Source organism: Vombatus ursinus, unplaced genomic scaffold, assembly GCF_900497805.2.
Source record: "Vombatus ursinus unplaced genomic scaffold, bare-nosed wombat genome assembly UNPS02009205.1, whole genome shotgun sequence".
Classification (NCBI taxonomy): domain Eukaryota; kingdom Metazoa; phylum Chordata; class Mammalia; order Diprotodontia; family Vombatidae; genus Vombatus; species Vombatus ursinus.
Window position 1 is genome coordinate 16,480,522 of NW_020948983.1, and position 23,760 is coordinate 16,504,281.

The following is a 23,760-nucleotide window of genomic DNA, read 5'->3' on the forward strand; positions in this document are numbered from 1 at the left end:
GAGATTTACTCAGCCAAAGCTGTAAAAGATTATTCAACAAGGACAATCACTGAAGACACCTCGAGCTGATTCAGCTGAGCAAAGCTCCCCTGCCTGTCTCACCCATCGTGATCCACCAGCCAAGCGTCAGAACCCCCCTGGAATTTTGTGGCTGCTTCCTACTCAAGCACTGAGGAACAATAGTCTCAGCCTTCAGTTCCCCGAGTCATACGAGTCTCAAAGAAAGTCTAAGTACCTTTTAAGGAAGAACTAGCCTCGTAGGGGAAGGGGTTAGGACATTACTCCTACCATACCATCCATCCCATTCAGCTGAGGCCCAGAGATGTGAAGTGACTTGCCCAGGTACCACAAAGGTAGCCATTGTTTTCTCTCTATGACTCATAGCTCTAATATCTTACTTTTTGACCACAAACTTCAATCCTTCAATATTTCCTCTGCCTCACTCCTATAGCTATTCCTCATTTTTACTTTGACTTCCAAGAATTCTAATCCTTTCTCTCTCAGTCCATCACATCTGTTTGGGCCTCATTTTCCTCCCTTTGTAATCTTAACCCCATAGTTAACTGGTTCAATTATATACTGCCCTCCTCTTGAATCCCATGTGCTCCTGTCTTAGTACCATTTATGCCTTGTCAAACCCCAACCCTCATTAATCTCCCCCTATCAATTCACTTTCTCTTTACCTACTCATGTGCTGCTGAATACTTCTGGAGGAAGGTCATAACTATGTTGGTTAGATCCACTACAAATTTATGTTATTTGATCTCAACAAGGCCCTCATGGTTGTACAATAATCCTTTTATTTACTCTTTGTTGCACTGACAATGGGTAGTGCATATATTGCAGAAGTTGTAGTAGATCATATGATTGATTTCCCTGTTCCAGGATTAATGGACAGCAGACATTTGTGCAGTCTTTTTGCTCCCATCTATTATTAACATTGCTGTTGCTTTAAATGTTCTGGAAAAGTTCTTTAAATGGGCCTGGAGTCAGACCTAAGTCCAAATCATCCACGGACACTTCCTACATATGTGACTTTTGACAAGTCAATTAACTTTTGCCTCAGTTTCTTCAACTGTGAAGTAATATTACCTACCTCAGTGTTGTTGTGAGGATCAAATGAGATAATTTTGCAAAGGTATTCTTAGTACGGTGCCTAGCACTGCTTGTTAAAATCTTGTTCCCTACCCTGAACTACACTGGTTGTTCCCAATCTTGTAGAGCTTCTTTCATCTTCATTATCCCTTGTCTCTCAGCAGAGGATCTCACCTCTCCCTTTAACAAGAAAACAGAAGCCATCAGTTATGGGCTGCCTCTTTTTCCTTATTCTGTGCCTCAAAGCTTCTCAACCTCACCTCCCATTCTTTCTTCCTTTGCTCCAGCTGCTAAAGAAGAGGCATCCCCTCTCCTTGCTCAGGCCAACATCTCTATTTGTGCTCTTGATCTCATCCTCTCTAGTCTTCTCCAGGAGTTTGTTCTGGCAATCCATGCCTCTCTTTCTCTCATCTTAAACTTCTGCCTATCTATGGTCTCCTTCTCTGCTGTCCAGAAACATAGTCAGGTCTCCTCCAAACTTAAAACACCTTCACTTGACTCTCCAGCTATCATCTTACTTCTCTCTTGCTTTCATAGCCAGCCTCCTAGAGAAAGCCATCTACTCTCTTCTGCTTCTTGCCTATATTTCCTTTCCTCCTACTCACTTTTTTTTTCATGAGTAAACATTTTAGTAAAAGCTGAAATAATAAAAGCAGTCACAAAGCAGGAGGCATTCTCATTGGTGGCACCAAACACCAAGCATTACTATTCATAAATGTTTAATTCCAAAATCAGTACAAAAAAGAAAAAAATACACCTGGGAATAAAAACTCAAATACCATAGCATTTATTATAACTAATATACAAAATTCTCCTCAAAATTAGCCACTATTGGGCTTAATTCAGATTCCACTCAAGTGATAAAACAAGTAATAATGATTATAAAATTATAACAACAAATTTGATGTTAAAAATTAAGATGAGAAATAAACCCTGGTAATGTTGATATCATGAGTTCTTAGACAGTATTGGGCAAAAAAAAAAAAAAAAGGATCTCAGGATGAAATTCCCACAATGTAACAACTCAAATCTATAAGGCAGATTTATGCCTGAATTCACAATGATTCTGCATTTAGAAGCGTAGTTATAAAATGGCTCCTGCTTATGCCCCTGGTTATAGAGAACAAAGCTATCTAACAATGGGCAGGGGATTTACCTGCCAGTCCTGTACTAGGAGACAGCTAGGTGGTATGGTAGAGCATAGAGCGCCAGGCCTAAAGTCAGGAAGATTCATCTCTCTGAGTTCAAATCTGGTCTCAGATACTTACTAGCTATGAGACCCTGGGCAAGTCACTCAACCTTGTTTGCTTCAGTTTCCCCATCTGTCAAATGAACTGAAGAAGGAAATGGCAAACCACTCCAGTGTCTTTGTCAAGAAAATCCCAAATGGGGTCACAAAGAGTTGAATATAGCTGAAAAGCAACTGAACAACAACACCCTGTACTAGGAAAGGTCCCTCTCTCTCCTCTCACACTCAGCAATCCAAGGACAGGGTTGACCACAGATGTATATGTAAAACATATGAATAAAAATGTATTTATGAAAAATGTTTATGAAAAACATAAAAAATATAAAATCTGGCAAATGCATTTTTAAAAGAGCAAATTGAAGAAAGGACCAAATGGAAATAAGGTTGGGGTAGGGCAAAGCTGCACATTGTTTCTCTCTCTTCAAAGGTTTGTTTCTCTTTGCACTCCTGTTCCTGGGCACGCAAGCATCTCAAATGAAACACACACAGTTACAGCCACCTCCCACCTTGTCCATTCAGATAGAGGTCATCTCTCATGGTCTTACAGATGTGGCAGGCTCCAGCTGCTGCTCTGATCTTATGCAGCTGCCTTGGGATGACCTCCCCATTCACTTCTAAATCCATTTTCATTCAGCTTCCATCCTTACCATTCAAATGAAACTACATGATCTTTCCTCAGAACACATCCCTCTTGACTCCCCTGAAGCATTTGGTGCTCCCTTTCCTCTGGGACAGTTTTTGTGCTACTGATTTCTTCCGGTCCTTCTACCTCCATGAACGCTCCTCCTGGTTCCGCTTTGCAATCATCCGCCCCCTAGGAGTGGGTGGCCTAAAAGCCAAGTCCTTAGCCAAGCTTTCCTCTTTCTCCATACTTTTTCTCTTAGTGATCTCATCAACTCCTGCAGGCTCAATTGTTGCCTCTATACAGTTGGGTCCCAGAGCTATATATGTTGCCCTAATTTTGCTCTTGAACTGCAGTCCCACATAGCCAGCTGTCAGACATTTCAGCTTGTATGTCCTATAGGCATCTCAAGCTACATAGGTCCATAATGTAAAAGATTATCCGCCTGCCTAAATTTGTCCCCTCCTCTAAACCTCCCTATTTCTTTTGTCAGCCCCATGTTCTTCTGGTAACTGAAGTTTGCAACCTCTGAGTCGTCCTTGACTTTTGCCTCTCGCTCACTACCCGCATAAGTTCAAATCTTGTTGATTTTACCTTCATGGTATCTCTTCCATCTGTCCCCTTCTGTCCCCTTGCATGGCTACTGCCCTAGTTCAGGACTTGCTCACTTGTTGCCTGGACTCTACTGCACTAGGTTCCTAGTTGGACTCCAGTTTCTCCCTTTCTCCATACAGCTGAAAAAAACCTTCCCAAGGCACAAGCCTGACCTTACCACTCCTCTTCTCAAAAACTGTCAATGGCTTCTCCTATTTCCTTTAGGATAAAATGAGAAATTTTCTATTTGGTGTTTTTAACCCTCTCAACCCAGCTCCCCTCAATCATTCTTACCATGATTAGTTGGCATTAATACTTTGTTCTACATTCCAGCTAGATCAGGCTACTAGCTGTTCTCAAAAGAGCATTCCTTCTTCCCCCTTTGTGCTTTTGCAAAGGTTGCCCCGTTCTTGGAATGTGCTCCCTTCTCCCTTCCGTCTGGTAGAATCTTCAGCTTGCTTGAGGTCTCAGCTCACGTCTGTCTCCTATGAGAGGCCTATTCTGATCCCTCCAATTGTTACTGCTCTCTCCCTCCTCCAATTATTGTGCATATTCTGTTTACATATGTAGCGGTTCCCTTTATGCTACCTTCAAATTCTTTGTTGCAGGTTGTTTCCAAGGGTAACTGCCCTCAGACTTAAGGTATTCTCTCTGTCTGCACTCCTAAAACTATAGCTTAAAAGGCTCAATTGTATTTACTTTCCATAGTCAGCCAGTTGACACAATGGTATCAACGCAAAGGCATTTACTGAAATATTATAGCATGAAAAATAATAATAAACACTTCCTATGAACTTGAAGTATACTCTCCCACAACTACACACAGCGTAAGTGGGAAGAATGGGCACAGAAAGGTGGGAACAGATTCTAGGTCACACTAGTAGAGAGGCACAAACTTAAGGAACACCTGTGGCCAAGGCCATTCACCCCTCTGATGCTCCAGGACTCCACTGTCCTTTCTCTTCTCTTGTCTGCGACGGACAGGCTACTCGGCTAGGCTCTCTGGGCCTACCTGTCTCTGCAGCTTAGCCTTTTGTGTCATCTTTTTACAGGGCAAGTAGCTTTGCATCTCCCAGCATCTCTACTTGAATGTCGCACTAGCACCTCAAACTCAACAAATCTAAACCGTACTCTCATACCTCTCTTTCTCCCTATCTCTTTCAGTGGCACTACCACCTTTGCAGTCCCTCACACTTCAAACTTCAGAATCATCTTTAAATCTTCCTTCTCCCTTCCAACTCACACATCCATTTGCCAAAATCTTTCAGCCTTGGTAAATAATACCCTCCTTGCCTTCTGTGCTCCAGTCAGATTGGACTTTCCTAATTCTGACCTCCTGCCTCACAACTGTCTCTTCACACGGCCTATTCCTCATACCTGGAATGTACAACCCTCATCATCCCCACCTGCTGAAATCCTCTTTATCAAGAGCCAGCATAGGCGCCCCCTCCTCCAAGGAGCCTTCCCTAATTGTTCCTGACATTTCTTATTGCATGCTATTGAGATCTCTCTATTTGACTGTTTTTGCATTATGTCATATACAATATACTTATTTGTAGGCATGTCACATTTATGCAGTAAATTTCATAAATTCCTGAAACTTTACTGTTTTTCATTTTTCTGTTCTTAGTACTGAATTCAAAGGCTAGAACACAGTATGAATTTCATAAGTATTTTAATTGAATGGAATTAATTAGCACACTGACTCAAGGATGGGAAAAACATAGCAACATGTTGAAAAGACCTGAGAGATTTGGAGGACTACAAGCTCAGTATGAATTAGTAGTTGCTAAAAAGGCCAATGAAAACTTTCTTAAGTTACACTAATAGAAGTATTAGATCCCCTATTTAGAGGATCACTGTTCAGACCATATCTGGATTGTTATATTCAGTTTCACATACCATACTTAAAAAAGGACACTGACAACCAGAGGGTTTTTAAGTTACCATATTAAGAATGATTATAAGAACTTTGTATATTTAGCTTTGAAAAGAAACTAAAGAGAGATATAGTGGTCTGAAGGTCTATCATGTAGGAGAAGAGTCAGGCTTGTTCTCTATTGCTTCAGAGGACAAAAATATAATGACTGGGAAGTAACTTTTGATTATATAAGAAGCTTTAATGACTACTATGTTCTAACAATGGATTAATTATAACCAATATTTGTTAAGCAATTTAATGTTTGCAAAGAATTTTCCATACATTATGTTCTTTGAGCCTCATATAATACTTCTGTGAGGTATTATGGATATTATTATCTATTTTGCAGCTGGAGAAATGGGAGCCCAAAGAATTCATGACTTGCTTATGGTCACATAACTAAATAAATGCCAGAAGTGGGATCTGAGTCCAACACATTATCCACTGTAGCATACTGACATCTTAGAAAAATCTCCATAATTGGATTATTCAAGCAGAAACTAAAGTACCATGTAATAGGGATGCTCTAGATGAGATCCCTACATTGGGTGGAGGATTGGAGAAGATGACCTCCAAGATCCCTTTAAACTGTTAGATACTATCATTATGTGAGCTACTCTCTGTTAAATGATTTTTCTCTCCTCATTTCTCTCACAAAATCCAGAAAGCTTGTAAGGATGGTAATATACAATAAAACTTTGCACGAACCCTAATTTTTTCCTGTGAGTGAGGGTTACTGACCTTATTTGAAAGATCTGATATTATAGTTAAATGAACAGAACTGATTTCTGAGCTCCACTACTGACTTGTCTGACCCCGGCCAAGCTACCTTACACATCCTTATGCCCCAAAGTGCCTACTTGTTGGACCAATTACCTTGATTTTAAAAGTATTTATTGTGCAGATAGTACTTAAGAGATAGCATAACTGAATGTGACCAAATTATAGACCAAACATACACCACAAAATGTTACCAAATTATAGGCCAATAATAATAGCCAAGCAGAAGGGGCTCAAAAATACTAGTGAGTTTTAATGCTTACCAAATTGAATCTTAGCAACTTACAGAAGACCCTACAGCATGAACAACTAGCTGTAACTCCATAGGGATTCTGGTATTATTTGAGCTTTTGTTCATTACTAGTAATACATCCAATTAGAGAGGGGAATGAATATTCAAGATCCAGGGCAAAAACCTCAAATGAGGTAGAATAACCTGTGACATGAGATCTTGATATTATTGTACTTTAGATCTTGAATGAATTTTCTTGCCATGGGCTCACTTCAATCTCATTAGTCACAAGGCTACAGTTTAGTTTTGAAGCCTGCCTAAAAACATTCTTTTTCCTTTTGGTCCAGAAGAACCTTCACCTTAATTTTCTATTTCCTAAAATAATTATTATTTCCTGAAATAAGTATTGTCATGGACATATATTTGAAAGACCAGTGACTTAAATTGTATAGATACTTCCTCCACTGCTACAGATCATAGCCTCTCTGTATTCTATGAATTGATACAGCTGAAAAATAAATAGTATGGTGTTACACCTTCTAGTGCTGAACTTAGGTAGGCTGGTGTTCAGATAACCATTTCTGTGCCCAAATCTGGCTTGGTAGGATGCATCAGAGTTTGCACTGTCATAGCTTTACAGACCTTCACACTATGATAACATATCAGAGTAGAATTGTTATAAAGATCAAATGAGATAATGTATGTAAAGAGCTACGCAGAACTTAAAACGTTATATAAATGTTAATAACTGCTGCTAGTGCTATCATTTTATTTTTAAAAAGAGGAAATTCATAGTTAAATTTGGTCAACTGGCTCATCAGGAAACCAGAAGTCTCCAGGCTCTATGATTGTCACTGCATTTGTGCATGTTTTAGGTATAGCTTTTTAAGAGGTGAATTAATTCTTTTAGCAGTTGAATTTGTAATCTGTAAAATAATTCATGAGTTCACCGCTATTTTCTTCAAAGGTTTATTTCAAGGTTTCAAAAAGAAAACCCAGGAAGTTATATTATCTGAAGAACTTGCAGCAAACAGATTGTTTTCAAATAATTTTTAAATTGTGTTTGACAGGGATCTGTTTTTTACTATACTTTTGGAGAAAAGCCAAAAATTGAGTCAATCTTGGATGCATCTGGTGGCAATATACAGGCAATTGACTTTGTCACACTTGGAAACCAATACTGCATGGTGAGAATTTTCTCTGCTCTATTTAGAAATGTATTGGCATTGAGATTTCTGAACTGTGAATACCTAACTATATACAATTCAAATATGTACCAACACTGGTAGAAATATTAATTACATTACATTTTTAGGTACAAATTCTTTCTCTCCCTCCCAATTCTACTTTATTGTCCTCCTGCCACTCCATTAAAAAAAAAGAACAACAAAACCTGTCACAAATATGCATAGTCAAGCAAAACAAATTCTGCATTGACCATGTCCCCCCAAAATGGAAAAAGCCTATAATCCTCAGTCTGTACTTAAGAGTCCATCACCTTTCTATCTGGAAGTGAGTAGCTTGTTTCATCATGAGTCCTCTGGAATTGTGGTTGTTCATTGTGTTAATCAGAGTTCCCAAGTTTTTCAAAGTTGACTGTCTTTACAATATTGTTATTGTATAAATTTGTTCTCCTGGTTCTGCTTACTTCACTTTGTAACAGTTCATACATGCCTTCTCAGGTTTCTCTTGAAATCATCCCCTTGTTCCTCCTTTACCCAATTGATAGACACCCTTTTGTTTTTCAGTTCTTTGACATAATATAAAGAGATGTTATAAATATTTTTTGTACCTATGGGCCCTTTTCCTCTTTCTTTATTCTCTTTGGGTAGCAGTATCTGTGGGTCAAAAGGTATGCTTAGTTTAACAGCTTTTTTGGCATAATTTCAAGGAGTTTTTGAAATGGCGAGACGAGCTCACAGTTCTGTGAACAGTGCATTGACGTGCTTGTTTTCCTACAGTGCCTCCAACATTTGTTATTTTCCTTTATTGTCATCTTTGCCAGTCTAATGGGTGTGAGATGGTACCTCAGAGTTGTTTTTAATTTGCATTTGATTATCTAATTATTAGTGATTCAGAGCATTTTTCCATGTTGCTGTGGATAGCTTGAATTTTCTTCCTCTCTCCTCAAAACTAGCTATTCATCCCTTGACTATCAATTAAGAAATGACTTGTATTCTTACACATCTGAATCAGTTTTAATGTATTTTAGAACTGAGATTTTGGTAGGACCAAGGACCATCTGATTGTAGGACCATCAGAGAAATTTGCTGCAAAGATTTTCCCTCCAATTTCTTCTAATTTGAGCTTGCTTGCTCTTTTGCTTGTGCACAAACTTTTAGGTTTTATGTAATCAAAATTTCTACTCTACCTCCTGTGAACTTCTCTGTCTCTTGTTTGGTCTTTAGCTCTTCCACTATCCATAAATGTGATAAGTAATTTCTTTCATGTGTCTCTGATTTGCTTATGATGTTCCCCTTTATGTCTAAATAATGTACCTATATGGAGCTTGTCTTGGAAAATGTTGCGACATGTTAGTTTACACTTAGCCTTGCCAGACCAGACTATTTTCTAGGTTTCCTAACAGTTTTTGTCAGGTAGCGGGGATTTTTTGTTATTTTTTTTTCGTTTGTTTGTTTTTGGTGAGGCAATCAGGGTTAAGTGACTTGCCCGGGGTCACACAGCTACTAAGTGTCAAGTGTCTGAGGTCAAAGTTGAACTCAGTCCTCCTGACTCCAAGGCTGGAGCTCTATCCACTGCGCCACCTAACTGCCCCTGGGTAGTGAGCTCTTGATCCAATAGCTGGGATCTTTGGATTTATCAAACACTAAGTTACTATGCTTGTTTCTTTCTATGTATTGTGTACCTAATCTGTTCCACTGATCAACCTCTTTATATTGCCCAGTATTAAATTATTTTTGATGATCACAGTTTTGTAGCATGGTTTAATATCTGTAATATAGTTTAATATTTTCTTTCTACTTTCCACCTTCTCCTCAACTAATTTCCTTGATATTCTTGACATGTTGTTCCTCCAGATGAATTTTGTTATTATTTTTCCTAGCTCTATAAAATAATCTTTTGGTAGTCTGATTGGTATGGAATTGAATAACAAAATTAATTTAAGTAGTATTGCCATTTTATTATATTGACCCGGTCTACTTATGAACAATTAATATTTTTTAATTATTTATATCTATCTTTAGTTGTGTTTTGTATTTAAAGACGTATTACAGTTTTGTAATTGTGTTCATGTAGTCCTCATGTATGTCTTAGTAGGTAGACTTCCAAGTATTTTGTGCTATCTATAGTTGTTTTAAATGTAATTTCTCTTTCTATCTCTTCCTACTGAATTTTGTTGATGATATGGAGAAATGATGATGATTCGTGCAGGTTTATTTTATATTCTGCAACATTGCTGAAGTCATTAGTTGTTTCAATTAGTTTTTTAGCTGACTCTCTTTAGCGATAATTTTGTTTCTTCTTTGCTATGCTTATTCCCTCAATTTCTTTTTCCTGCTTTACTGACTTTACATTTCTAGTACTATATTGAATAGCAATAGTGATATCCTTGGACATCCTTGCTTTATCCTTGATCATACTGGAAGGCTTCTAGTTTATACCCATTACAAATCATTCTGGCTCTTGGTTTTAGATAGATACTACGCATCATATCAAGAAAAATTCTGTTTATTCTTAAGCTTTCTGGTGGTGGTATTATTGTTTTTGAAAACAAGAATGGATGTTGTATCTGGTCCAAAGTTTTTAGGCATCCATTGATATAGGCATATGATTTTGTTGTTTTTGTTAACATGTTTAATTATATTCACAGTTTTCTAAATATTGAACCAGTCCTACATTCCTGGCACAAATACAGTCTGGTCATAGTATATTATCTTTGTGATATGTTGCTGGAGTCTTTTTCCTGATATTTTATTCAATTTTTTTGCATTAATATTCATTAGGTAAATTATTCTATAGTTTTCTTTCTTTGTTTTGAGTCATCCTAGGTTGGGTATCAAGATCATATTTGTGTAACAGAAGGAATTTTGTAGGACTCTTTCTTTTCCTATTTTTTTCCAAACAGTTTATGTAGAATTAGAATTAACTGTTTTTTAAATGTTTTGTAGAATTTGCTTATAAACCCATATGGAATTAGGGTTTTTCTCTTCACACATTCATTTATGGTTTGTTCAATTTCTTTTTCTAAGATAGGGTAATTTAAGTACTCTATTTCCTGTTCTATTGATCTGGACAATTTATATATTTGCAAATATCCATCCATTTCATGTTGTCTCATTTTTTCATTATCTTTTATGAAATTATTATTTTTATAATTTGTACTTTGACCCACTCAATCTTTAGGATTTAGTTATTTAGCTTCTAATTTTTTAATCTCCACTTTAAAAGCAATTTTTGGAATATGATCTCATTGCATTGTTCAATGTGTTTAAACCACTTTGCAAAAAGGGTGCAAGCAGGAGGAAAGGAGTAAGAGCCTGAAGATTGTGGTGGTCAAGCTAAATCCAAATAGTTTCATGATCTGTAGCAACCAGCCTGCAAAGGAAGCACTATCATTACAATGTGAAGATTGTAATGTTATTTCAGTCACCTGAAAAGGGAAAAAGAAAATCTTACTGGCTTTTTCCTTATAGACCAGCCCTATACTATCTTCCCAAAGATCCATTTAAATACATTATTTGTAAGAGTTAAACATTCAGCAAACAAATCCACTTTATCTATCCCCAGTCTGAGACATTTATATCAGATTTTTAAAAACAGAAAGTGAATTTATTGAAACATATCACATGAAAAAGTAAAAAAAAAAATCCTTTGACACATTTGTTTCATTCTATTCAAACCAATATACTCTAGGTGCATTTTGTTGTTGTTAAGTGATTTTCAGTTGTGTCTGACTCTTTGTGACCCCATTTGAGGTTTTCTTGGCAGAGATACTGGAGTGGTTTGCCATGTCCTTCTCCAGCTCATTTTATAGATTAGAAACTGAGGCAAACAGGGTTAAGTGACTTGCACAGAGTTACATAGCTAGTAAGTGTCTGAGGCCAGATTTGAACTCACGAAGATAAGTCTTCTTAACTCTAGGCCTAGTAATCTATTTACTGTGCCACCTAGCTGGCCCAGATGTATTTTTGGCAATGGATTATTCCCTTCATTGGACTACCAGAAAGCCATGATCAAAAAAAGAGCCTAGAAATTCATAGTTCAATAAATTATCAAGGAAAACTGCCCTGATATCTTACATTCAGAGGGTAAAATAGACATAAAAAGAATCCACCAATCACGTACTAGAAGAGATCTCAAAATGAAAACTCTCATGAATATTATAGTCAAACTTCACTATAAAAAGCTACTGCGGTAGCAGGAAAGAAGAGGACACAAACTCAAAAGACCACATGGAAACAGTTACAACCAAAGCCTCAAAGAAAAATGATAATTGGACATGAGCTCAACAAAAATTCCTGGAAGAGTTAAAGAAAGAAATGAGTAGTAGAGGAAAAATTGGGGAAAGAAATGAGAGTGATACAATAAAATTATGAAAAATAAATTAACAGCTTGGTAAAAGAGGCACAAAAAATTGAAGAAAATAACCTTAAAAAACAGAATTGGCCCAATGGTAAAAGAGGCACAAAAATTCACTCAAGAAAAGAACTCCTTAAAAAGCAGAATAGGTCAAATAGAAAAAGAAATACAAAAGTTCACTAAGAAAATAATTCTTTAAAAATTGGAATTAGGCAACTAGAAGCTAATGATTCCATGAGATATCAAGAAACATTTTTTGAAAAGTCAAAAGGATGAAAAAAATAGAGGAAAATGTGAACTATCTCACTGAAAAAACAAGTGACATGGAAAACAGATTAAGGAGAGATAATTTAAGAATTATTGGACTACCAGAAAGCCATGATCAAAAAAAGAGCCTAGAAATTCATATTTCAATAAATTATCAAGGAAAACTGCCCTGATATCTTACATTCAGAGGGTAAAATAGACATAGAAAGAATCCACCAATCACGTACTGGAAGAGATCTCAAAATGAAAACTCTCATGAATATTATAGTCAAATCCCAGAGCTCCCAGGTCAAGGAGATAATATTGTAAGCATTTAGAAAGAAACAATTCAAATATCATGGAGCCACAGTCAGTATCACACAAGATTTAGCAGCTTCCATGTTAAAGGAATGGAAGGTTTGGAAGATGATATTCTGAGAGGCAAAGGAGCTGGGATTAAGACTAAGAATGACTTACCCAGAAAAACTGAGTAAAATCCTTCAGGGGGAAAAAGGGATATTTAAATGAAATAGAGAACTTTCAGGCTTTCCTGATGAAAAGACCAGAGCTGAATAGAAAATGTGACATTTAAACAGAAGACTCAAGAGAAGCATAAAAATGTAAACATGAAAAAGAAATCATAAAGGACTCAATAATGCTGAACTGCTTACATTCTTAACGGGAAGATGATTCGTGTAACTCCTAAGAACTTTACCACTATTAGAGCAGTTAAAAGGAGTTTACATAGACAAAGGGTTGAATATGAATCAATTATATTGGAATGATTTCCCAAAAAATGAAAAGGTGAGAGAGAGGGATGCACTGTGAGAAGGGGGAAGGGAGAGGTAAATTGGAGAAAATTTTCTCACTTAAAAGAGGCATACAAGTAAGGACTTTTACAATGGAAAGGAAAATATGGGGTGGGGAGGGCAATGCTTGAATCTCATGCTCATCAGAATTGTTTGAAAAAGGGAAGAAAATATACACACAGTTATGTATAGAAATATATCTTACCCAAAAAGGGAACTAGGAGAAGGTGATAAGAGAAAGGGGAAGGGAATGATAAAAGGGAGGGCAAATTAAGGGAGGCAGTAGTTAGAAGTAAAATAGACTTTTGTGGAGGGTCAGGATAAAAAGAGAGAGAGATGAAGAAACAAAAGAAAATGGAATGGAGGGAAATACACAGCTAGTGATCATAATTGTAAATTTGAATGATATGAGCTCACCCATAAAACAGAAGTGGATAGCAGAGTGGATTAGAAATCAGAATCCACCAATATGTTGTGCACAAGAGGCACACTTGAAACAGAAAGACACACACGGCTAAAATGAAGGGCTGCAGCATAATCTAATATGCTTCAGCTAAAGTAAAAAAGGAAGTAGCAGCAATCATGATCTCAGACAAAGCAAAAGTAAAAATAGACCTAATTAAAAGAGATACTCAGTTTTGATTAAAAGGTACCGCAGACAACGAAGTCATATCAAAAAATTTTATAGCAAGTTTCTCTGATAAAGTCCTCATTTCTCAAATACGTAGAAAATTAAGCCAAATTTTAAAAAATAAGAGCCACTTCCCAATTAACAAATGTCAAAGGATATAACAATCAGTTTTCATAAAAAGAAATCAAAGTCATCTATGATTATATATGCTCTATATCACTATTGATTAGAGAAATGCAAATTAAAACAACTTTGAGGTACCACATCACACCTATCAGAAATGACAAATGCTGGAGGGGATGAGGGCAAATAGGTACATTAATGAACTGCTGGTAGAATAGTGAACTGGTCCAACCATTCTGGAGAACAATTTAGAACTAGGTCTAAAGAGCTATGAAACTGCAGGAAAAGGACCTATATGTACAGAATTATTCATAGCAGTTCTCGTTGTGGAGGCAAAGAATTGGAAATTGAGGGAATGCTCATTAATTGGGGAATGGCTGAACAAGCTGTGGCATATGATTGTTATGGAGTGCTATCATGTTATAAGAAATGACTAGGGGGGCAGCTAGGTGGCGCAGTGGATACAGCACCGGCCCTGAAATCAGGAGGACCTGAGTTCAAATCCGACCTCAGACCAAACACTTGACACTTACTAGCTGTGTGACCCTGGGCAAGTCACTTAACCCCAATTGCCTCAAAAAAAAAAAAAAGAAAGAAATGACTAGGGAAGTGGTTTCAGAAAAACCTGGAAAGACCTATATGAACTGATACAAAGTGAAGTGAGAAGAACTGGGAGATCATTGTGCACAGTAACAGCAATGTTGTAATAATGATCAACTATGAAAAACTCGGCTACATGACTACTCTACTCCATTGATGCAAGATAATTCCAAAGGACTCATGGTGAAAAAATGCTCTCTACCTCCAGAGAGAAAACTGATGAACTGTGAGTACAAACTGAAGTAAAATTTTCTCACTTCATTTTTTTTGTTTTTTGCAATGTGGTTAATGTGGAAATATGTTTTCCATGATTTCACATGTGTAATTGATATCATATTGCTTGCCTTCTTGGGGGTGGAGGTGAAGAAGAGAATTTGTAATTCAACATTTAAAAGGGAAATAATGTTAAAAAAATAAATAATAAATTAGAGGGAAAAAAGAAATTTTGGTGTAGCAAAACAAGCACCGACCTGAAATCTAATCTATGTTCATTTACTTGCTGCCTGTATGACATTCAGTAAATCACTTTATTTCTCTTTGCCTCAGTTTTCTCATCTCTGTAAATGAGGTGACGGAAAATAGGGCTTGGACTAGATAGATTGTAAGGTCCCTTCCAGTTCTAAATCCTATAAAACAATAGAAAGAGTTTTGAATTTCAAATTAATTTCACTTCAGAAGGAAACACCTCATCCATTCTCAAGAATTGCCCAAACCAATAAAATTCCATTTAAGTTCTTAATGACAAGGTGATACATAACTGATCCTCCTTTTCATCATATTAGCCAAATAGCCACTTCTCATCCTCTTTTCTTCATACCCAACCAGAAGAGATATCAGAACACAAATCCCATTAAATTCCATGTGTTTTAAGGACTAATTCTACAAAAGGACACAAATATAAGGACAACTATGGTGAATTTTCTAAAATCCCATGCAAATACATCAGGTAGAATTATACCTCTAGTCACTTTAATTAGTCAATTTCCATATTGAAAATAACACAGATCATCTTTATTTAGTGTTTAATGAATAGTTAACCCATAGTAAAAGTAGTATTCAGTGCATCTTTAAATCACAAATGTTGATTTTGAAATTTTCATCCTGACTGAACAGTCATTCCTTTGTATAAATGGCACTTTTGGTCACATCTCAAAGTAAATCAGTAGAGGCTGACCTGCCTTCACAGAATGCAGAACAAGTTCATTTTTCATAGAAAGCATTTCCATATTAATAACTTTAGTTTTTTTATTATTGTATATCTCTTACAGTCAATAAGCCTTTCAGGAGAATTTTATATTTGGTTGATAGAAGATGGATCTCCTGTCAGTAGATTATGCCTTAAGACAGAGGTATGTATATATAAGAAGCAGGTACTTTTCATGTTGAATGCTATGGCAGCCTGCCTTTTCATTTTCACATGAACTAATCCTTGGTGCTAATTTTGGCTTTGCTGCTATATGAACTTGGTCAAGTGAATTCATTTTTTCTGGTCCTCAGTTTCCTTGTTCATGAACTGAGGAGATTGGACTAGCTGAAGTCTAACGTTCCTTATTCAAGAAAATAATAATCACAAGGTATGACTGAAAAGTAATTAAACTGATTCTACAAACTCCACTTAAGTCACTTTCTTTACTTGCAGTGACTCTATTTTTTTATGGATGATTCCATTGTTCTATAATAATTATGGTAAATCTTCCTCTGATCCAAGTAAATCCATACTTACCCTGCAATTGTCAAAATACAGTACATGAATGACTTATCTACAGAGTTAAACCCTGTAATGTTTTCTAAAATATATCTAGGAGGGAAATAATCCGGGTAGGAAGGGGTAAGGAATCACAACTGAACCCACGGTTTTCCCAGTTTTCTTCCACTATGTATAATTTCTAAGGAAGTAATCTGATCTCCTTAGTTTCCTTGGCCTAGGTGAAGACAAGTCTCATTTTTCCTTAGTTCAACTGAGATAAGTGTGGTTTTTTTTCAAAAGACAAAAAATATATAACTGGGTAGGAGGAGAGGTAAATAAAACAAAAGCAATTACAAAGAGCAATAAACAGATGAGTTTCCAGAGTATACAACTCTTATCCTAAACTAACTATGGTATAGCTTCTAGAGTTCTGTTACTATTCCTCAAGTCATCTCTGCCTTGGCTGCTCTAAAGCAAAAAAAGGGATTTGCAACCATTTAAAGAGAGCAAAGGGTATCAAATTGTCCCTAGAAACCAGGTGTGATACTGTCTGTCACAAGTGTGTGATACTGCCTATTCCCTAGAAGAATTAAGTGGAGGGCTATTAGTGAGATCAAAATTTGTGTTAAGCAATGCTTCAGTTGTGATTGCGTATCCTTTCCTTCTGTAATAGTCACTTACAACAGTTAAGAATTCTGAAAAGGTTAAATTGAATAGTTGATTTTAAATATTTATTTTTGCATCATTGTTATTCATAGTATGATTAATTTAATTTTAATAATGATTTTGTAGCTAAAAGTAAGTCATGTAATTATAATTTGTAGCTCATAAACTCTTAAATATATTCATGGATACATTTTCTTGACAACATTACACTTCCATTAAAGGTTAAATGTTTCTACATATCCTCAGGGATTCAATTAGCTTCACCTATCAGGAATAATAATAGTAATAGTAATAATGGCTGATATTTATATCATGTATAAGATTACCAAGTGCTTAATATACGTGATTTTATGTGATCTTCCTATTTTACATATGAGAAGCAGTATATTGTAGTGTACAGACAGCCAGTCTTGGAGCCAAAAAGGCTTGAGTTCAAGCCTGCCTCTGATACATCCTGGCTGTATGACCTTGGGCAAGTTACTTAACCTCTCAGTGCTCCAAGAAACTCTTGAGATGGTGAAGGTGCATTGGTAGAGGGAGTCTCCTCATTTGAGGGTTTATTATACCAATAAAATCATAGGTCCAATTCCAGTTCATATCCTGTATTACATGTGTATTTTTAATTTATATTAGAACCTGGTGCTACCTTATTTGTTCACTCATTCAGCCATTCGGACAGGGGGAGGGAGAGGAGTTCTGAAGTGAGTCTTTTATGCTTAAAGTTAAAAATTTGGGGATTTATTTTGACTAGGTAAATGATATGGCTTGCTGCCCCTCTTCGCTTTCAGTGGCTGTGGGTACCACTGCAGGATATATGCTGTTCCTTGACATTTCTAATCTCCAATCCCCTCGACTTGTTCACAAAATCCTCCTGACCAGTTCTTCTATACAGCATGTACAGTAAGTAAAACTTAGAAGAGGTGCTATTTGTGATATCTTGTATGACATGTTAGCTGAGAATACCATGAATCAATAGTTCTGAGGTCCCAGCTAGCATAACGACTTTTGACTTCTTTAATTATTGGCTGAATTATTAACTGAATTATTGGATAATTATTTTACCCTATTTTCTCTTAATGTGGAAATGAATAACTATTTTTGTTTATTGACATTCTACTTTTTTGCTTTTATAATTTTAAGTTTTTTAGAGATTTCAAAATATTACAAAATCTTCTAGTTTGTAATATTATCAGGCATTGGTTGGAGGGCACCATGAGGCAATAACACAGCTCTTTTTGGAAATTATTTATATAAACTCTACATGATGGATTTTTATTTCAAATGAACTATGTTGACATAATGTATTTCATTTATGTTATTTTCTGTGACTGAAATAGTAACTACAGGCTGTTTCATCATAGGATTGAAATAAAAGAATTAGAAAGTAAGAAAGGACCTAGTTCAACCCATCTTCAAAAGGGATCCCCACTAGAAATACGTGATAAATAGTCATCTAGCTCTTCTTGAAAACCTTCAAAGGGGGAATCCATCATCTTTTGAAGTAGCCCATTCTCCTTGTGGTCAGCTGTAATTGTTAGAAGTTTTTTCCAACATCAAGCTTAAATCTGTTTCTTTGTAACTTCTTCCCATTGCTCCTACTTCTCTTCTCTAGGTCAAATCTCTCCTCCATATGACAACCCTTCAAATACTTGAAAAAGCATCTCCTGAACTAATCTCCCATGTAGAATTTGAGTCCTTGGGATTATCTATGTCCTTCCTCTGAACCCTGTTAAGTCTTCTTTCCCAGAACCCAGGATCCATTACAATACCCAGGATCTGGGCAAAGAAGAGGTATCTCCCTGTTTTAAGGGATTGATAAGCTTATTATATTCTTGGACATAATTTGTAAGGCATCCATTACATTTACACGTAATCAATCTTGGTCCTTATAAAGGATGCAGCACTAGCTTGTAACAAGGCTCCTCCTTTGCTGGATGAAATCTCTGACCTGATCTTGGGCTGAAGTGATCTTTTATTTCTGAAGTCAAGAGTAGGGATATGGAATCCCCTTTCTGAAAAGTTGTCATCAAGGATGTCTATTGCTCCCAGCATCATACCTCATTCTTCTATTACATCCCAGTCATTCTAGGATTAAGCAGTTATTTACTTACAAGAGGAAAGAGAATTATAAATTCAGAAACAATAAACTAGAGTAAAAAATAGGGCCAAGTTCATAAACCATCATTACTCTCTAGGCCTCTGAAGCAAAATTTTCTGACCCAATCTGAGAATCCCTTCATCTTTCTCAAAGTTGATTTATAAAAGATTGCCAGGTGAATTGACTCCCCTCTTCTCTAAGGAAGTAACAGCCTCATCTTTTCTTTCACCATTCCCAATACCCCTCTGACTTTAAAGAACAACTGTGTCTGGTGTAGAGGAAAGAACATGGGTTTGGGAGTGAGGAGACTTGATCTAAGGCTATGACAATGACCAGATATGTGACCACGGAAAATCATTTGACTTCTCTGAACTTCATTGTCATGCAACATGACAGAGGGTTAGACTTGAAGTCCAAGAAATTTGGGTTCTATTCGTGTCTCAGATACTTACTTGGCTGTGAGCCCAAAGGAAAATCATAGAGCTTCCTCACCTGAAAAAATGGACATAATAATCTTTGTATTACCTACCCCAAAGGGTTGTTGTGAAAAATGTATTTTTGCGAACCCTAAGGGGCTATATAGATTTGAGTTCTTATTTAAAGTATACATCAAAATTATTATAGTCACTATTGTCATAATCATGATATTTATTTCCTCAAGGAAATCTGAAATAATGGGCATTTCTAGAAAAGTCAGTACACAGTATTTTATCTGACTCTTTTATGGTTAGGCAGGACAAATCCCTGAAATCTATTTCTTGAAACTAGCTACTTGCTAATTATACTTTGTCCTCTCAGACAAGGTAATATGATTGTCAAAGAAATAGATAGGTCACGATGGTTTATCCCTCACCTCAAAAACAGTATGAAATAGCACCTTGAAGGTTTACAAATATAAATCCTTCCATAACAGGTATATATATTATTTAAAGAAATACTTAAAATTACCATCTAAAAGAGAGGCTGATGCTGAAAATGTATTATCCTCTTAGATTTACTTGTATTTATTCAGAATTATTTGTATGAGTCCATTTTGATTTCTACTCATATGGAAGATGGATTAGATGTGGTCTATGTGGCCTCAAAGGGCATAGAACTATCACCAGTGGGTAGAAGATATAGAAAGTTAGATTTCAGGAGACTTCACAAAGCCCTACTCCAATGCCTCTTTAAGGCAAGAAAGTAGTCCTGGCCTCTTGAAGGCTATGCCAACAGAACACACACTTTGGCAAATTCATGATGGCTGTAAGTAATGATCCCAGAAAAAGCCTAGTCTATTTTCTGTGGATGAACCTAGCTGATTGCAAAATTAGGTTGCCTGGTATCCAGAAATTAATTCTTTGGCCATACTAATCTATGCAATGAAGAAAAATACAAAAATAGCCCTCAGGCCTATAGAGACTCTTTTCTTTTCTACAATGACAGTTGGAAGTATAGCCAAAAGGGGATCACACAGTCTACATTTTTTTTAAGACAGCCTATGAATTTAGGTAGCTTAGCTCTTTACTAATGACTGGAATAACTGAATTATATCATTCTCAACACTTTCATGGTAAACAAATTGGAACAAAGAAGGAGAAATTGCATTCAAATGGAAGATTGGCTCACAGGTTCTCATTGAAGAGACAAATGAAGGAGTTGGTAGAATTGGTTTTATGGTGTAAACAAAATCAACAACAAACATCATTTCATAGATTATTGGACTGTCTCATATTGCAGGATTCATGATAAGTATTTAGAAAAAGACTCCTATGAAAATCATTGTAGCTTATGCATCAACATTTGCTATAGAGAATGAAGATGTAGAGAGATTCCACAAGCTTGATAAGACCCTCCAAATGAAATTAATACATACTTTGATACTCAGTGACTTCAATGCAGAAACGGGAAGAAATGAGGATGGCACATCACATGCTGTAAAACATAAAGTAGAAATAACGAATAAGAAAGGTCAAATAATTGTAGTCTCCATCAAAGTTTCATACCTATACATGATGAATTTTTTTTTTGTTTTTTGGTTTTTTTTTTGGTCTAGGCAACAGGGTTAAGTGATTTGCCCAGGGTCACACAGCTAGTAAGTGTTATGTGTCTGAGGCTGGATTTGAACTCAGGTCCTCCTGAATCCAAGGCCAGTGCTCTATCTACTACAACACCTAGCTGCCCCCATGATGAATGTTTTTGAGAAAAGAATGGACGTATAACTAAAACAACTGCATCCTGGCCTATTTAAATGTTGATGATTAAAATGGGATATGGATAGAACAAAGGACAGAGGGACCAATTACAATAATTTCATGTAGAAATTTAACTAATATAAATCAATTGCCAAAATGAGGACACCTAAAGAACTTAAAACAAACTTAGCAAATATTTGACTTACTTGTCACAGGGATAAATATGGCAGCCAATGACAATACCAGTATTGAATGTAAACTCACTTGTAAAATTTTATGGAGAAGCATGGCAGAAGATTATGAGCAGTATTACCTCATAAAACAGAGAAGTAGTGAAATGTAAATGTGAAACTAGTGTAAAGAAACTTATCTCATGGTCATTAAAGATAAAATAAGAAACTAGAAGAAAAAATGGAAAAGATTTACCAAGATTTTTGTAACTAACTCTTTGTCATTAGATCTCAGATATAATTATAGGGGAGGTAGAATAAAGCTAAAGAGAACATAAAAAGAAAACATTGCTGAATTAAACTAATTGCCTACAGAAGAGATCTATGCTAGAGACAATTTATAGGGTATATGAAAGAGGTGAATATACCCAAGGAATGGGAAAAAATCCAGTGCCAAAAAAGTGAGCAAGAGGGACAACTATCAACCTACATGTCTACCTCCCCAGCTAGGTGGTATAGTGGTTAGAGTGCTAGACTTAAGAGTCAGGAATATCTGAGTTCAAATTCTGCCACAGACGCTTACTAGCTGTGTGACCCTGAGCAAGTCGCTTAACCTCTCAACCTCAGTTCCCTCATCTATAGAATGGGGATAGGAACAGCACCTCCTTTATAGGATTGTTGCAAAGATTAAATAAGATAATATATGTGAAGCAAATTTTAAAGTGCCACATAAAAGTTGGCTAAGTAAAATTTTCATAAGAATAACTTATATATGCAATGAGGTCATACTTGATGAGGTTCTTTAGAACAGAATGTACAGGTTTTTGTATGTGATATTCCACAGTAGAACACAACTTTACCATCACAAAATTGGAAGGAAGATATAGATAATCAGAGATTCCACTATGTTTATTATTTGTTGATTTTTTTAAAAATTGTTTCAATGGAGCAAAACAGTTTCCTTAAGAAAGCCTTTAAAGGCTCTCTTCCAATAAGGTATCTCCGATGTACCCAATACACAAGGTATCTCAAACATTCTAACCACTTATTTTCTCAACCTCTTCACTTCCTATGATCTACTCCTCTGTGACATCTCAGTCACACACAAAGATTGCCATATGCTTGATCTTGCCGATGCCTACAGACGCACCACTTCTATGTTCAAGAAGCCTGAAATCCTCTTCTCTGACTATAATCTATTATCTTTCCACCACTCCCTCTGCCTTCTCTTGACCCCTCAGTTCTTTCCCAGGTCATCTCTCCTTCACTTGCCACTCTCTTATTTTCCCCATCTTGGCCTCTTGGTGAACCAGTTCAGCTCTACCCTATCTTCTCTTTTTTTTTCCCTTTACATTTTCTTTTAAAGTTTTCAACATTAACTTTTATAAGAATTTGAGTTCCAATTTTTTTTTCTCCCTTCCTTCCCTCCTCCCTCCCCAAGAGGGCATGCAATCTGATATATGTTGTACATGTACAGTCATATTAAACATATTTCCATATTAGTCATGTTGTGAAAGAAGAATCAGAACAAAAGGGAAAAAACCATGAGAAAGAAAAAACACAAAAAGTGAAAATACTATGCTTGGATCTGCATTCAGACTCCATAGTTCTTTATCTGGATGTGGATAACATTTTCCATCATGAATCATTTGGAATTGTCTTAGATCCTTGCATTGCTGAGAAGAGCTAAGTCTATCAAAGCTGATCATCACACAGTGTTCTTGTTACTACGTACAATGTTCTCCTGGTTCTACTCACTTCACTCAGCATGAGTTCATGTAAGTCTTTCCAGGTTTTTCTAAATTCCACCTGCTAATCATTTCTTATAGCACAATAGTATTCCATTAAATTCATATTCCACAACTTGTTCAGCCATTCCCCCATTGATGGGCATCCCTTCAATGTCAAATTCTTTGCCATCACAAAAAGAGCTGCTATAAATATTTTTGTACATGTAGGTCCCTTCCCCTTTTTTATGATCTTGTTGGGATACAGATCTAATAGTGGTGTTTCTGGATCAAAGGGTATGCACACTTTGGTTGCCCTTTGGGCATAGTTCCAAATTGTTCTCCAGAATGGCTGGATCACTTCACAACTCCACCAACAATGCATCAGTATTCCAATTTTCCTACATCTTCTGCAACATTTATCATTTTCCTGTTTTGTTATGTTGGCCAATCTGATAGGTGTAATGTAGTATCTCAGCGTTGTTTCAATTTGCATTTCTCTAATCAACAATGATTTAGAGTATTTTTTTTCAAATGACTATAGATAGCTTTAATTTCTTCATCTGGAAACTGCCTGTTCATATCCTTTGACCATTTATCAATTGGGGAATGACTTGTATTCTTACAAATTTGACTCAGTTTTCTATATATTTTAGAAACCTGTCCTCTTTTCTTAAGTACTTGCCCCTTATCATTTCACCAATGTATCCTGGTAAGCCTCAGCCTTGGATCATTTCCACCATCCTCCATCTTCTCTCCTACACATGTGGAAACAAAGGTGGAGAAAACCACACA

At 36.3% G+C, this 23,760-nt stretch overlaps 1 protein-coding gene across 1 annotated transcript in view; it reads left to right on the top strand.

Annotated features, from left to right (window-relative positions):
• Positions 1-23,760, top strand: part of LOC114035635 (cilia- and flagella-associated protein 43-like) — a 156,102-nt gene that overhangs the window by 43,166 nt on the left and 89,176 nt on the right. Inside the window, exons 9-11 of the mRNA XM_027851936.1 lie at positions 7,564-7,680; positions 15,712-15,792; positions 17,548-17,696. Coding sequence (XP_027707737.1) covers positions 7,564-7,680; positions 15,712-15,792; positions 17,548-17,696 — 347 coding nt within the window. The remainder of the gene's footprint in view (positions 1-7,563; positions 7,681-15,711; positions 15,793-17,547; positions 17,697-23,760) is intronic.